General features: G+C 36.7%; 1 protein-coding gene across 17 annotated transcripts in view; it reads right to left on the bottom strand.

Annotated features, from left to right (window-relative positions):
• Dnc (phosphodiesterase dunce) overlaps positions 1-17,041 on the bottom strand; it is a 302,183-nt gene that overhangs the window by 31,700 nt on the left and 253,442 nt on the right. For 16 of the 17 annotated variants that reach the window (XM_070654253.1, XM_070654256.1, XM_070654257.1 and 13 more), the window contains 3 exons: positions 5,603-5,704; positions 5,460-5,524; positions 4,793-4,905 (listed from right to left, as the gene is read on the bottom strand). In XM_070654253.1, coding sequence (XP_070510354.1) covers positions 4,793-4,905; positions 5,460-5,524; positions 5,603-5,704 — 280 coding nt within the window. Of the gene's footprint in view, positions 1-4,792; positions 4,906-5,459; positions 5,525-5,602; positions 5,705-14,364; positions 15,027-17,041 lie in introns of all 17 variants that reach the window. The other variant, XM_070654264.1, reaches the window with a different exon arrangement.

The following is a 17,041-nucleotide window of genomic DNA, read 5'->3' as shown; positions in this document are numbered from 1 at the left end:
GAAGTATCGATTTCTTTTGAGGAGCAACGACACTCAAAAGGCATTCTTTTCGAAGAATAAGCTCCCGGTAAATCAACGAGTTTTTTTTTTTATCTCACGTGAAACTTTGTTACACCCGGCGATATCGATCAGATTATAATAAATGTTAGTTCCATATTGCCGTAAACTTTTTCGTCTTTAAAAAAAAAAAAAGAAAACAAAAAAGCTTCCACGTATTCAAATGTACCTGATCAAAAGACAGTATGTGGCATAGTTCATTTTCATGTTGATCTTTCTATGTAATTTTTATTAAACTTTACGGGCGCTTTTAAAAGGGCAAATCGCTACGAATACGCGTCGCGGCCAATGCAAATTTGCGGAAATTTCAGAGAGTTGCCTAACTTTCACGAAAGGGAATAATACGTGAAAATGCAGACACGAGGATTCTATGAAATCCCTACCTTTCGACTGGTCAGCGGGTACTTGTTTGGTGAATATCAGAGCCGCGTGTGTGCCAAGTGTGAAAACAAACGTACTGAAAACTGTAAACGTATTTCACGCCGCACATTTCAGACACGCAAATAAGTATAAATCTGTCGAAGAGAATGTATTTCAACACGGTGCATAAGTACTGCCTCGGAACTCTTAAGTAAATCGATCGCTGCTCCGATTTACTTAAGAATTTCAAAGCAGCACAATTTTGATGGTTCTTGCAAGCGGCGCCGATTGGGAAAACCCAATTTAACGAACTATGTAACTGTGTAAATTTTAAGGATCCCAGGTTTTACGAGTGTACTTAATAGACTGGCGGAGTAGCGCAGAGTCCATAGGAAAATTCTGGCTTTTGTCGTCGCGTCGTACACGCGCGATATTGCGGATAATAAAATGAAAAAAATTAACCAATGTAGATCTTATTATTACACCGTAATAGTAATAGCGATAAACGAGGATGTTAAATTTTGCAAACACAATTAGAATATTTGCAACGGAAATTTTGTCGATTAACGCACAATGAAATGAATCGCAGCTGAAATAATCCTATCCAGCGCCAGTTCCGCGGAATCGATGCATTTACGCGTGAATGCTTTGTGCGGCATCACTTCTGTCGATTTGCGCGAGAAATCGGCCTTCATGTGTAATCAAAGCGCAGCCTCAATGACTCGGTCACGTGCGCCACGTTTTCCGATATAAATCTCGGGCGAAACCCCGCCGTTTCAATTTATCGCGTCCGCTTTCGCGATAAAACAGACGATTTTAAATGAAGTTCCGATAAATATGAAAAATTCCGTCTCGGGGAAACAGAGGGGAAAGCAACCTTCGATATCAGTAATTCGTTCTGCTTTCAATCGGAAATACAGAATTCGATTTCTCTACCGTTAAATTAAGGTGGCGCGTTTGAGAGAAGAGAAATGTAACTTGGTGGATTTAAGAGAACGAGTGAAGGATACGAAAAAAAATTAATCAAAAATTGAAAAAGAAACCCGTACAATACTCTCTCTTATGATATCTTTAAACTTTTTTTATTTAAAGTTATCAATAAGTACCCATACTGAGTCACAAGCGTATAATACAAACGCGATACTTCTATTTTAAATATTGTTCTTTAAAATAAAAATAATCAGAATATCGATAATGTCGATATAGAAAAGGTAAAGCGTGCCAAAGACTTCATTAATTTGTAAATATGGCTTATATCTTTTAATCTCACACGACACTTTAAGTTAAAATCAATAAGTTGAAATAAATTATTTAAAACATCTATTTTTCCATTAGTTGTTCCTGTCATCTACTAAATAAATGAACACAATTTTTCTTTTCCGTAAAAAAAAAAAAAAAAAAACGCAGATAAAACCGTAAAATTATTAAGTTATAGATATAAAGTTTAATAAATAAAACAGCGACGTAGTTTAACTTTTCTAAATAAAAGTTTGGAACCAGTAACGTGACAAATTGACACAATTTTCAGCAATAAAACCATTTCGATACTGTAGCTCTAGTAGCAAATAAAAGTTACTACGTGCAAGGTACAAGGACAATTCTTTAAATTTATTCCCCTCGTTTTATTCTCGAGTTATCACTTGTCAATAGTGCATCGAAAGTAGTTTAGCTTGACGCGCATTAAAGTGCATCTTGAAAATTTCTAAATAATAACGTACCATGTATACTATTGGCAATCGACGCAAAGAAGTTTCTTTTCCCCGCGAAGGGATAAACACGCTTGTACTTTAACATAAAAATTTCCAAACAGTTACTTTTGCTAAAAAAAAATAAAAAAAAAAAATAAAATAAAATAAAATAAAAATAGCCGAATAATATATTACAAAGAACTACAGGCTTTCTCAATTTCACACTGAAGACAGTAAGGATTGCCTTGATTTGTCAGTGTCTCGCCAAACTTTCCTTTTTCGTTAAACTAATATACATGTCGTCTTGCTTTCAGAGCACATTAGCGTGGACGCCACCTCGACGGAAAAAGGAGCGTCATGATTCTTGCGCGAGTCATATACGCTCAGAATAAATGAACGTCTCTTTCGTTAACGAGAAGAAAGTGTGGGCATTATGTAATCAAGCAGTTACGCACGATGATATTGGACCATGGGCGTAATAGTCGAGATCGCGTATTATAACTGAAAATGGCACGCGTTATAAGCTCGGTGCCGCTTGTATTCACGCATATGAATAATTCATGTAAGGCCAGAATAAACATGAGATAGTTAGGTCGTGGTACAAGAGAAGAAAGGCCACGATAATGAACATCGAAAGAACAAGGTGCACTTTGTTACATTTTGTTATCGTGACACGAACTTGTAAAATATTTCTATTGGAAGATTTAATTTTTATACGGAAAAAGTTTAATATCTTAAACTTCAAAAAAAAAAAAAAAAAAAAGTAAAGAACGTTCGACAGCAATTATTATTGAGTTAATACTTTCAGTTTTGTTCTTAATTCTAATGCTTAGCGGTATCTTAAGTGATTTGTAATGAGTTTAAAGAGCCCGAGAAATACATTAAATATTAGCACTTTGTCGCGAACAGCGGGAACTACAAGTGACAGAAAATTTGCAATAGCGATTAAAGAACTGTGAAGAGCCTCAAAGGCGGAGAGTCTTTAATGAGCTCTGAGTGAAGAATAATGATTTCAGAGAAAAATGAGATTTTCGCTAGTGTCACCTTTTTCAATTACGTACGTAAAGCTAATTTGATATTATGTCTTAATAAAAGTGCAAGATATACTAAAGCTTTTTTTTTCACAAATAACTTAAAAATTGGCGATAAATTTTATAGTAAATAAGGTGTTCTTCCAGCTCTTTGTGTCTCGACGTTTTAATATTTTCAATGTTATAAGAAGTTTTCTAAAACAATTTTGAATGAATCGAACACTCACACGAAGATGCTCGTAACGTTTCCAAGTTAATTAGATATGAAAATAATGTTTAAAAATAATATGTTCAATATTAATAAACAAACGCGCGCGCGCACACAAAACTGCGCGACTGAAAAGACAAATGACACTTTTATCAAGTCAAACCGAATAAATTTGCATTGTGAAAACTTGCAACCTCGCGTATGCTTTAAATATTAATAAGGTACATTTTTGTTTAACTCCCAAAGAAGTTTAATTACGCATTGGATCTTAACTATACCTAAAGCTGTTCAACAAGAAGTCTTGAGAGGAACTTTTTAAGAAGAATGTTCCCACGAGACAGCTAAAAGCAACATTCTTTACGCTTTCATTGCTAAATCCTTTCGCATGACGTAAAATCGTCCAACTGAAACACGTCAAATCTCGCAATAAATACTCCGAGCGTATAAAGGAATATTCACGTTCACGCGAGAATGACTTCTAGCCTGCACCGGATAAATGAGAAAAGTTTCGCACCAAGTTCTCGCGAAATTTTTTTATTTCGTCAGGAAATATTTCGCGATCCTTGAAAGGCCCTTTCAACAAAACGCTAAGTCAAAGAATGAGTAAACCACATCTCGCTAATATTCGCGGTTTAATTTCCGATTTCCCTCACTTCCCGTTGTGCAATTAATATCAATTTAGTGGCTGATATAAAATCGCAGCCCTCTTCGTCGCGACTTCTCCCTCGAAGAGGAGAAGAAATTGGTCGAGTTCACACTCAAATGATTCTGTTTTCGCGACGACTCACTAACGCAGTCATGGAAATTGGAAATTCTCGCGACCGGAACGCAACCGATTAATGATCAGCGCGGAAATTGCACGGCTAAAATATCTAGCGTAGTGATCGAGAAATGATTGTTTCTGTCCGGTGATAACTGTCTATTATCCACCAGCAAATAAGCACAATTGCGTTTAACGCGAAAGCAAAATCTTTCATCCGTGCACTAACGTACATATTTATCTCTAATTAATATTAAAACTCTAAAGAATACATGAAACAATTTTCAAGAAAATAGTATATCAAAGATTTTGTATATCGTTGTTGAAATAATTTAAAAAAAAAGAAAAGAAAACGCAAGCTTCTCGAACTACTGGCTTTGCACGGAATATAATTTTCTTCTTTCACTGACTCCGAAAGGAAATTTATTTAAGAATAGAAAGAATTTATTCAAAGAATATTGTAATCTTTTCCGACAGAATTGAATTCGCATAACTTTTTCTGCTAAAATTTATTTGAATAAAACATTCTTAAAGACGGATTCCTCGCGGGGTATTCGATATATGTATAAGCGACTATGACGCGAGACACAATGTCTTTGAGATTCGTGAGATATGTGAGAAATCGAGTGTTGAGAAACCCTGCTATAGAGTCTAGAGATGGAAAGAATATAAACGGATAAGGTCGTACCTTCAGAGATGCCATGTCCGATACGGATCGATGAGTCTGAATAGTCTCCAACTGGTCTAAGCACCAATCTAGTTCCTCTATCGTTTCTACGGCCAGCTTCATGAAGGGTTCTTCTGAAAAATTCAAAAAAGTAAATTTAATATATTGTCAAAATGTTCGCATTTTCTTCTTAACGAACATAAGAAACATTCAAAAGATTTCTAGCACTATAAAAGACTTCAACTTGAGTTTGACTGAGATTAAAGTAAACGCTCTAAAAGCCTGAATTTATTTTAATATTTTTAAAGCTAAATGTGTTTTTTTTTTCAAAAATGTATTAGATATATGAAATATTTTAAATTTTTCAAACAGAACGAATCAAAATACGGAAATAAAAAATATTAATAAAAAAATAATAATAACAATAAAAATAAAAGAAGTAAAAATTTTATTATAAAATAACCGAGAGAATACATATTCAACAATCACAATACTAAAAATGTTCTCTGCGTAGTGATAAACGTAATTAATTATTGCGTTTCAGTGTATTAAATCGCGGACTAAATGGAAATTAAATCGCTCAACATTAAAGATGAAATGCTGGAGCGCTCTGTGCAAATGAAAAGATCTGTCCGAGGTGAAATGGAGAAATGCGAAGTGAAAATTTTAATAATATATTATTTTATACCTCCTGGCGCCAAAATCCGTGGCTGCGGCGTACTACTGCCTTGTTGGCCACTACTTCTTCGCGATCTGCAAATAGACAAATGGTAAATTAGTTACGACTCAAACTGATCTCGTAATTAAAAGACAATTGTCGACTCCACTTACTTATTCGTCGGCACATTCGTGAGCGACAAGAAATTATTCCTGACCGAGCGCAGAGAAGCAAGAATCTGTGCGAAGGGTGTAACAATGAGGTCCTCGCCATGGCTGCAATCGAAAAGAAAAGACACAGTTCATTATCGACGTCTCGCTATTTTCGATCGTGTATCAGGTTCAGGTTTTAATGATTTCGCTATAAATTATTTGCCAAAAAGTCAGCGTCTACTTCGCTTTGCGTAAGTTGCATGCAGGCAATAGCTTAGTAACACTACAAACGTGTTTTTCATTCTTTCTTCGCGCTCATACACACGTATACATTAATTATATACAACAAACACAGACACGTGCATTGACGCGTACTTCTTCTAGAACACGCAAAAATCGCGAATCAAAAAAAAAAAAAGAAAAAAATATATATATATAAAAAGATCAGTTCGCGCTTTGCAAAATGCCACAATTTCGCATGTAAAGCTTCGATAAACTCGCGTTCTTTTCCCAACGACAAATCTGAGCCGTATTGCGTTAAGGCTTATGACACTCGAATGAACTACACTTTTCGGTATTTCACAGATAAGAGAAGCGAATTGCTCGCCCACGCGCAGAAAAGTACCTCTATTTGTCCAGAGAAGTTGCGGGGGTTTCTCGCGTGCGTTTTCGAGTTTAATATTGCGAACGGTTTCACCCCGATAGCATACGGGACAAACATCCGGCTGTCGAGTAACGAAAGATTACGTTAAAACCTGGACGCTCGTCGAGGAGGCCGCGCAAGGCACTTCTGTCCTCGTCGCTTCCAATTTCATTTATTATCGTTTGCGCGATCGTACCCTCTTGTTTATTACTCCCACACAATTGCAAGCGAATATCCAATTTTAGCTAAATTGGATTCTAAAACGAATACTATGCGCGACGTCGACTTATCGCGCATCGACTTCTATCCATTTCGGTTTCCACGACAGCGTAACAACCCCCGGGGCCGCGTTCCCGTCCCGGATGTTCGCCAGTTTGTCCCGAGGTTAAGAGGATGTTTTCCGAGAATGCTCCCGATTCTCTCTCCCACCGCATGTCTAACAGTCATTACTTTGTAACACGACCCATTTCTTTTCCTGCGTCGCCATAATAATCGATATAACAGCGCGCGCGTTAACACGGTCGTTTAATACATATAATTCTAAGCGTAATCCAGGCGATGTAGAACCGTATCGCGGTTATTTATTTTTCATTATTAACGAAGCGATGTTTTCCAAGCACGTGGGCAAACGTGCATACGCGATAAGCGAGATTACGGAGGATCTTGCTTTAGACGGGTCTTAAGCCCACATTCCCCGATGTGTAGACGAATAATTAACAATATCTCTCAGAGGGACAATAGACAAATATATATAATGTCGTTACGATACGTATCGCCTTGTGTGCCCGTGCGCGCGCGTGTATCGTGAAACGATGCACGAATTCAACGTATTATATTCTTGCGATCTCTCGCCGGTGGAAATGTATGCTGGAGGCTGCGAAATGCTCGAGCTGCGCTACTTGATTCCATTACGATTAACTTTACTTTCCGCTAGAAGACACTTCAGAAACTATAACATGTGTCGCAATCGATCACAGCAAGAGTAATACCGCTCCAGATTCAACTTGCACCTTTCTCTAGTTTCTGATACTTTCCGCGTGTATCATGCCTCCGATCTCCTGAGAGAGATCCATCTCCGATGAAATTATGCATAGTACACGCCAAGAGAAAATTGGTGTAATCATTAAATTATTTTTTCCACGTTGCTTCTCTCTCTGTTTCTCTCTCTCTCTCTCTCGCTTTCCGCGAGAGAAAATTGTGTTGCTCCCTTGGCAATATCGCAGGGGAAGAGGGGGGGGGGGCTAAATTATTTTTGCAGCTATTCACTCTATCTTTCAGCGAAATTACCGCAAATGTTTGCTGCAACGCGAATTTTCGAGGATAATACAAGCACCGCCATTATATAATTACTAATCAATCTAGTTGATTACTAACATAAAAGTAGTGAGGAAATTGTTGGCAAAGAGTAAAACAGAGAGAAAAATAACGCACTTAGAATTATATCGTCGCTCGAAACTGACTTTAATTTGCTTGCATTATAATGAGACAACTATACGAAGATATTACAATACTAGCTTGTTAAGCTGTATTATTATTTCATTTTGGCATTGTGCCAAGAGATCGCACGTGCACGTACGCACAATTAACATTTAATATTATTAACATCGTCGCGAAATTATAATAAATTTTTTAACATCGCTGACTATAATATTTTGATTTAAAATCGAAACTAAAATAATTGGTATCACGTTACTTTTTGCTAGATTTTATGAACACTTTTTTTTGCAGTTAACGTAAGGAAATTCAATATGTACACGCATAAAAAATCGATAAGTTAAATTATGATTTAATTCCAACAAAATTGATTCAAATTATTCTGAGAATAGTATTTTGAATATCGTAATAGTTGTAATATGCGAATGAGGACTTTAAATTAAATTTTACAAATGTTATAAGAACTACGCAATACGCAAAAACTCACTTAATACGAGCGATAATTAGCAACGTGTATCACTGTCGTGACGATGATAATATTAATATAGTGATTAAGTTGAGATACGCATGATTCTGGAATAGGTTAAAGGCATAACCAGGTAATCCTAATTAATTGCATATCTAATCAGACGAGATACGTAACAACGGCTAGTCAATTAAAGTAAAAATAAAACAGTGTGCCGAGAGAAATATGTTAGCAAAAGAGACGTACACTTAAATTAATTAAATTAAAACGTACAATACATATAAACTAATTACTCCCGTTACACGTACGCATTAACAATTTGTAATGTTGCACCATGTAAAATTAAAAGATTAATTTATTTGCGCAGCTAAATATTTCTTCTGAAAAATATCCTTAAATTTTTTTTAAACCGTACGGCAAAAGACGTCTTTTGTAATAAATGTCTTGCAATTTTTTAGGATTGAAATATTATTAATTCATGCGTCGTGCGTCAAAAGGTTATAAATAGAATATATTTTAATTAGGATCACATCGTATGGAATTATGTAGGTAAATGTATAATATTGTGCGAGTGTATATATTATAAAATCGAGAACTCTTCTATAAATATCATAGAAAGGTCACAAGTTACGGAAAATGTCGCGGTCTTCTGAATTACGTTGGCACTGTCATTAATTATTAAAAAATAATAATTTTACGCCAATCATAACCGTAAACGAGCTGGACATCTATAATCAAGACCGTGCATCAATAAACAAAAAAAAAGTATGATTTCTCATTCTGTTTGTGCAATAAATAAATATATATAAATTTGCCAATTTAAATAAATTTATTTATCGTACAAAATACCAGCGAAAATCATTCAAAATAGCTTTCGCTTCGATAAGATTCTTATTACCCGCGATGCGCGTTTCTCAAAAATAAATATTAATACAAATCTTTCTTCCGTAGTAAATTGGAAAATAAGTTCACAGTTATTTAATTACGTTCGTTGACTATGAAAAATATTAGTCAAATAAAGAGAAGAAAAATATTCGTTTTATTCTCCTCTCGTAATAATAAAATATTACGATATGCAACGAATCTTTGCGTTGGCTTTCTAACGTGGAAATAGCAAAAATGTAACAATTCACAAAGAAATGTATTTCAGCAAAAAAAAAAAAAGAAAAAAAAATACGTTATCGTTATAATATTTGTATTGCGTAGAGGAGGACTCGCAGATTATAGAAGAATTCCATCTCGACGTACAACATGCCTGGTGTACACATCAACATTGTAACGGCTTAACTCATTCTATTTCACTCTAAAGAGCAAAAAGAACCAAGTGAGAGACGGGCATTCCAAAACACATTTTATACGAGCGCGTTTTCTTCCGCCGCAGTTTTCAAGAAAACCGTGCGCGATCGCGCAACACGCGCGTCACACGATTACATCATGAAAAATGATTTAGAAACAAGATTAAATTCCATATATCTGCCGCACGTCACCGGTCAACGTCATGATATAAGAATGCTTTTATAAAGTCGACATCGTGAGCCTGAAAATAAATAAGCTCGACCCGCCTGAAATGGATTGCCCGAGTAAACTCTCAGCAATGCTACTGGCAGAGGGTTGCGCCGGCGTGTCTTAAAACACTTGCAGTAATTCCATTTAAACGTTAATAAACAAAAACGGAACTGGGTCCCCGTTGTGTATCACAAATGAAGTCACCGGGAAAAGAAAAAAAAGAAAAAAAAAATAAGCACAACTGACGAGCGTTATAATATTCAACGTTCCACAAATTCCCAGGCAAGCGAACGACTTTTTATCTCACGCAAGTCAGACACGAGCAGCAGTAAATTCTGACAAATTGCAGGCGGACTGCTGTGCAACTCGAGCGGATTCGAAATTTGGAATTCTAATTTTGATACTATATTCGAAGCTCGAAAATCCGGCGGGTCCGAAGAAAGTTCGAAAGAAAATATGAAAATAGCGACGTTAGAATATCTGGGGCAGTGATATTTGTCTTCCTTTTCGCTTTTGTCTTTTTCTCCCGTGCAAAAAGATTGGCGACAAAGTTCGAACGACGTGCACTATCGATGCAATTGCTGAGCATAATTTGAAACTCCTTCTCGACATGTTTTTCCGCCGTCGTTGAAGCGAAACTTTGGGATTTCACATGAAAATTATTACGCGTGCGTAAAACTTTTTTTAATAGAAAATTTTTAATAAAAAAAAAAAAAATGTAGTACTCCGTATTTATATTCAGCTTTTCATTGAATATCTCCTCAATATTCAACTCTTTGACGATGCTAGTCATTTTCAATTTATGGAAAAAATACAATAAAAGAAAATGCACGAATGCAACGTGACGTAACATTCAATACGAAATTCTCGAAATCGTCAATTTTTCTATCGTATGAAAACTAATTATTTCTTGACAAAAAATTTACAAAAACTCATAGCTTTTCAAAAGTTGAACAAAATAACAAAATAAAATCGAATATGCAATTAGTCGAGCGTTTCTGTTTCGATAAAGTTACATGCTTCGATAGCACTGCAGCTTTGTTAACGTTGCTTTATCAACATCAATTGCGCAACAAAACTTGAACATATTAAACATTTATAACAATATTATTATCTAACAGCGTTGTTAATTAGCTTCTCGATAATCTATGTCATTGACGGAGCAAATTTCTAATTAACGATATGAAATATAAATCACTCATTATAGTCACCGGCTGAATAGCGCGAATGCTTTCATTGATTTCCTTTGTAACGTTCCAATCTGCTGGCGATTCTGTACATAATACAATTGAAGTTGCAGGAATGTGCTCATTTAATGTTAGCGCAAACTCGACTCGCACGTACAGCGAAAAGCATTTCCTTTTCACCATGAAAACCGTGTTTTCTTTATGCGACTACGGCGCAAACCGTTGAGCGATTTCTTCTACATGCGTCAGAGCGGCAAATAGTAACCACGATAATACTTTCCGTCATCGATATGATTTCGTTGCAATAAAAAAAAAAAAAAGACGAGAACGCGTATTCGCGGCATATTTATACAGAATATTACACGTCGGTTGTCACGTTATTATATGTATAAATACTTAAAGAGAGCGAAAAAAAATAAAAAAGCTACTAAAAGATAGAACATTTTACTGTGCACGTAAAATTAAACGTTGTAAAATTCTGGTCGTATATAAATTATCGCGCAAAATATATCTCTTCTATCTAGCGGAATATTTACTTTGTGTTACCGATGTGTATTCGATAATTTAATGTTAATTAATAAATTACCTGTCGCGGATGGTACGCTTCCATAAAATGGACCCGATGTAACAATTAAATGATATTATTTCGGACATCGCGGCCGATCTGTGTATATATATTTACGAAAATCCATTTGCGTAATTGTTGTAAATAATGTAAATCAATAACTAGTGGGTGATGTAATGGAGAAAACCGATATCAAAATATTGTGATTACGCAGGTAAGTATAAAAGTGAATTTTAGAACGCAGACAAGGTGAGCTTATGCAAACGTGTCGTTTTGAGTCCAGATAACACCTTGACAAACCGACAAATAAGCGAAATATGAAACATAATATTCGCTGAATAACGTTTGATTATCCAACGGAAGTGGTGCTCACAAGCTACAGAAATTTTAACTCCAATCGAATTTGGCAGAGTGCGTCAATGCGAAATAATTACGAACTAACCTATATCGAATAATGTAAAAATGTCCTATTCCCATGCGATTATTTTATTCAAAGTGCTTCTCAATAAAAAAAAAAAAGAAAAAAAGAAAAGCATGGCTAATACGAATTAAAAGAATTTGGGACATTTAGGAATAAAGTAATGTAAATTAATGCTGGGTAATCCAGCAATGTGTAGCGAGAATTATTTAATGAATGCGTTGTTAACGGAGTTCGCAGAAGTTTCATCGTTTTCGTTCTAAATAACAAGCAGCATCGCATATAAATTTCTAGTACACAGCTTGCAAACTTCGTTCGGTTATGTATGTATGTATGTATGTAGAACTTGAAAGTTTCCAATCTTGCTTTTCAAGAAGAAAATTATAGTTACCTTTCCCTTAACTAAACTGCATATTAATATTTTATATATATATTTTTTTTATTTTTTAATTAAAAAGAATGGAACCTTTGATAATTTCCCTCAACAATAGCTTTCAGCTGACCATTGTTACGTTAAAAACAAATCTAAATTGAAAAATAAAACAATATAATTACCAAATAATAAAATCGATAAAAAAAAAATATTATGTTTTTCCTATCTAAATAAAATACCGATTGTTACTGTTATTTTATCTGTAAAAATAAATTCAAACATCTAACATTTATTCCGCTATATTTATGCAAACGGTATCTGTAAACGGATAATAATTAATTTAACTGGAAATTAATATTTTAACAAAAATATAAAATGTTCAATTTTCAAATAAAACTCGTTTGCGTGGCGAAATCCACGTAGAGCCATCGATTACTAGAGAATCGATGTATTAGTAATCACCGGCTAAAAATATTCTATCACGATAATGCTACGGCGTCAAGTTATAATTGTCATCCATAAATCTAATTTTCAATACAAAAGACCAATCAAAACTTGTATCACAAAGTCACAAACAATTCTAACACAGGTACATATTTTTCCACAATGACGTAAATCCTTTCCTTGACCTCCTTCTGATATACGCCCTCATTAATTCACGCATTGATTATCGCGTTTACATAATCGTGTCTTGTGTCGTAATCGTACGTAAGGATCCCGTTAAGTACCGCGTGTAATTCCGAAATAGAATCCAGATCGCTCCTTAAATAACGTCCGATAATTAAGCAAGGAATAACGATAATTTTGCGGGAATAACGACCCGCCCATTGCCGTCCATGACTCGCTGCCGGGATGCCAGCCAGCTGAACGATGTGCTCCGCGTATCTGTATAGATCGAGTGTCATATGTGATCGCGAAATTTCGAGCCGGAGACCGGCTGGCCGTTTTCCAACAAACGCGTCCCATCCCCGGCGCGACATTCGTTCATCAGATTTAGCTTCTATTATACTTGCCGAATGGTAACGGCGCGCGTTAAAGGTACGCCGAATTTATATATACCGCGTGTAGCTTAATAAAACTCATACCAAATTGAAGTACCGCGGCGGCCTACTAAAACCGAGCGATGTTCTACGGGCAAGTTCTTTAAATATCTACCAACGCATTTCGTTACGTAATTAAAGATTTAATATCTGAAATAGCGCAGAGGCGCCGGAAATAGAAATAGCAAGATAAGCTTCGCGTTTTTTTTTTTTTTTTAATTAAAAAAAATTCTTTTTTTTAATACGTTAATTGTTGCGAGACTTATTAAAAACACGCGGTAGAAATCTTTTTACACCGACATTAGTTTGCAATATCGTTATAGTTGACATATAGTTCGAATTTATCAGAATGCTGATGAGATTGAACAGGCTCATGCGACTCGCTGCGGCGTCGTATAATTTTAATAAAGTACGTTATGTTATGCATTGTGCCGGGATAGAGTTTCAACTCTATCAAACTCTGATATAATCCACAGTTCGTGGGTCGAACGGTGGATAAATCTCATATATTCAAGCTTTACGTCATTCCGCACTTCGACCGCGATCTCTCTCGAATATTCGTTGTTGCGAGATTTCAAGATTGCATTTCGTAATGCATCCGTTGGATATCTTTTATGAACAATTCATTTCCCACGAAACATTATTGCCGTCAAAATGTGGGTTACATGTCAGCCGTTATTGTCAGCCGTTAGTCTTGCAGAAATTATTCCGCCGGAGTCGTCCATTCTGGCATAAAAATGGATGAACTAGTCATAAAGCATCTCCGATCGTCTCTATGTAGGTTATTAAGGAGAATAACAGCGCGGGATACTCGTTCCAATACCGCGCCGTTCAAGGCTTTAACAGTATAACGGTATAACACAAGGCAATATATTCACGCAAAGTAATGCGTATCACATAATGCGTAGAAAATGGAAGCGGATCGCTCTCGAACGGCTGAGATATATCACACGTATCGCGGAACATGACATGGAAATAGATTTGGACGGAAAACAAACTCAAGTGTCTGCTTAGTTGGGAAATCTCGGGTGAAATTGTATTATCGGAGTAACCGTGGATGAGCTTCTCTCCCCGACGTTAACCGTAAACGGTAACACCCGCCCGTCGTACCGCTGAAAATACTGAAAGCATCGATCGTGAGGAAGACTTACAAGTCTCTTTTGTCAAAGCATTGCTCCCAGAAGAGCGCCCTCCTGGGCGGTCGGACACGCAAAGCGCTGGTCGACATGGTTCTGGGTAGTCCGCCTGTCGCGCCAATGCTGCCGGCGCTCAGGGCGGGCGAGCTCATGCCACCCCCGCATCTTTTCAGGCCGCTGCCGCCGCAGACGCCGCTGCCGCCGCTCGACCCGATAAACTCAATCAAGCTACCACCACTGGAATCGGACATCGCGCTAATATGTTTCACGATCTTTTCATTGCCCGTTCACATACGCGCGTTACTATTGCCATCCACGCGCGACCGCGAACCACTTCAGCCGCTTTACCGCGTAGCGCTGCTACTCGCTTGCGATCTACGTCTCTTCATCGCGTCTCGGTGATGTGCAGTCGCGAATCATGCTCCTACACCACGTAGCCGATCGAAGAAGGGACGCATATTTGCACGAATAACACACCGATCGATGAGGGTTGCCTCGAAAGGGCAAGGCCGCGTTCACGTCTTCTTTTTTTTTTTTTTCAATATCCTCGGGCTGGTTCACCCAATCGTAGAGAAGGGACCGTCTGCAAGAGACGTTGGAAGATGCGCCTCCGATCACCAAGGTGTTACTCGCCGGATGGTCAGAAGTTACGCCTGACCGATCCGCGCGACGACGCACTGTATTGAGAAAAGCGCCATTGCGATCAATTCGTTTTAATCGTTTCGATAGTTAAACTTCGAAATGCGAGACTCGAACGAATTAAGCGAATTGGGCTGTCACTGATTAAAATCGACCCTGTTAAGCGCAACAAAGGATCAAACGAAGGGAACATTTCGCCCTATCTATGTGATTTCCCGATTATTAAATTTAACTACTTAATCACGTAACATTTATGTAAATTCACTGTACGTGAATATGCAGCGTATAGAAATGCATATAGCTTTTGTAACACACGATCCGTCATCCGGCAACCGCGTAACGATACGTCGAAATACACCGCAAAATACCCGTTCCGTTTAAACATCACCGTTGCCGTGAAACAAATCTAATTTCCCGTAATTGAATACTGTCAATTATGTATATCTGAAGCGGCGTTATCAAATTAAGATGCACGTGACTAATGTATATATTATTTTATTACGCCACCATCTATAGATAAATCACGATACGAGGCGAGTTCCTGATTAGAGGCAGAGATTACGCTCAAGGCCGTCATATTAAGTAATATCGTGCCGTTGATTTCGTAATAGCGATAGTAATCGACGTGTATTGTCAGCATCGTCAGTTGCACGTAGGCACGAGCGTACGGCAAAAATGCGGCTTAATGAAAGGCGGCGAGAAATGATTTTTCGCCGGCGATTTAAAAATATTCCATCTAATTGCAAAGTTTTCAACGTTTCCGCAGCATTTATAAACAAATTTACGACCTAAAATATGGCTTTATCGTAAACGTACACGAGTTCCCTTTTGTCCGATCACGCTTCGATAGCCAATAAAGTTCTACGATAAGAGATGGTGCACGGTACACTATTGCTGAGCCACTTTTTGTGATTGAACGATATCGCGCTCGGAACAAGGGGCCACTTTATAAACTACGCCACCGACTGTGTGACAATAAACCGGGCCAAGTACCAACTTATCCAAATGAAACTAATTAGGCCCTTCTGCCGTTAGCCGAACAATCCCTTTATCAGCGAAAATTAAGCAGTAGGCAGTTACAAATTGAAGCACTCACCTCGGGCGAATTGCGAACAGATACGACGGAGTTATTCGATCAAGAGCACGGTAATCGTGAAAAGAAGAGAATTTCCATAAATAAAACCGGATTAACGAATTCATATCGCAAAGAGGCATTTTATTTTACGACACCAAAAAAAAAAAAAAGAGAAGAAAAAAAAATTAAGTACTTCCTATAAGTAATTTGTAAAATATTTTTCTTTGTATTTGTTAACGAGCTGAGGAATTGTAAAAAGATCAATGCTCGCGCGTCTCGATCTATACGTATTAATTTTTATTATTGTTATTTTTTTTTTTTTTTTTCCTTTAAGAGCAGAGACTGATAAGATTCGCGCGTACGAGCCGTGAAAATTGACTGGGCGAAAAAAGCGCTGAGCGCGCACGATTATACGCCACCGACGACTTATTGCCCGATGAATTATCATATTAGCCTCGAGCAAAAATTTATCCAAGGAAAACCAGCACTTGAGAATATTTCTTTACGTTAAATACGTCATTAATGGCTGTAAACACACTTGTGTTACAAGTTATGTAGCGTTTTATTTGAAATGCATTCGCGTGAGGTTTCGTTTTTTTTTTTTAATATATATATAGCGAATCAATAAAATAAAAATAGCACGAAAATGAACAAAGAGACATTAAATAAATATCCCATTATTTTGTGTTTTATTATTATTTTTTTTTTTTTAATCAATACGACGATCTCTTGGTGTTCTAATTTATACGGAATTCAAAAATAATTTTTACAGATATAATCGAAAAGGCAAACGTTTTTACTACCAGATTTTCGATGCGATTAAAGGTCAATGTCGCGTGAAGTTACTTTACGATTTAAATAAGCACATTGACAATTTATGAATAAAATCGATACGACACTTGGAGTAATAAGAATAAATCAGAATCCCGTGCGAAAAAAAAAAAAAAAAATTGCGAGAAATATTTTTTAAATCTTTTT

The sequence above is a fragment of the Cardiocondyla obscurior genome, linkage group LG03 (assembly GCF_019399895.1).
Source record: "Cardiocondyla obscurior isolate alpha-2009 linkage group LG03, Cobs3.1, whole genome shotgun sequence".
Lineage (NCBI taxonomy): Eukaryota > Metazoa > Arthropoda > Insecta > Hymenoptera > Formicidae > Cardiocondyla > Cardiocondyla obscurior.
This window is presented reverse-complemented; position numbering and strand designations above follow the sequence as displayed.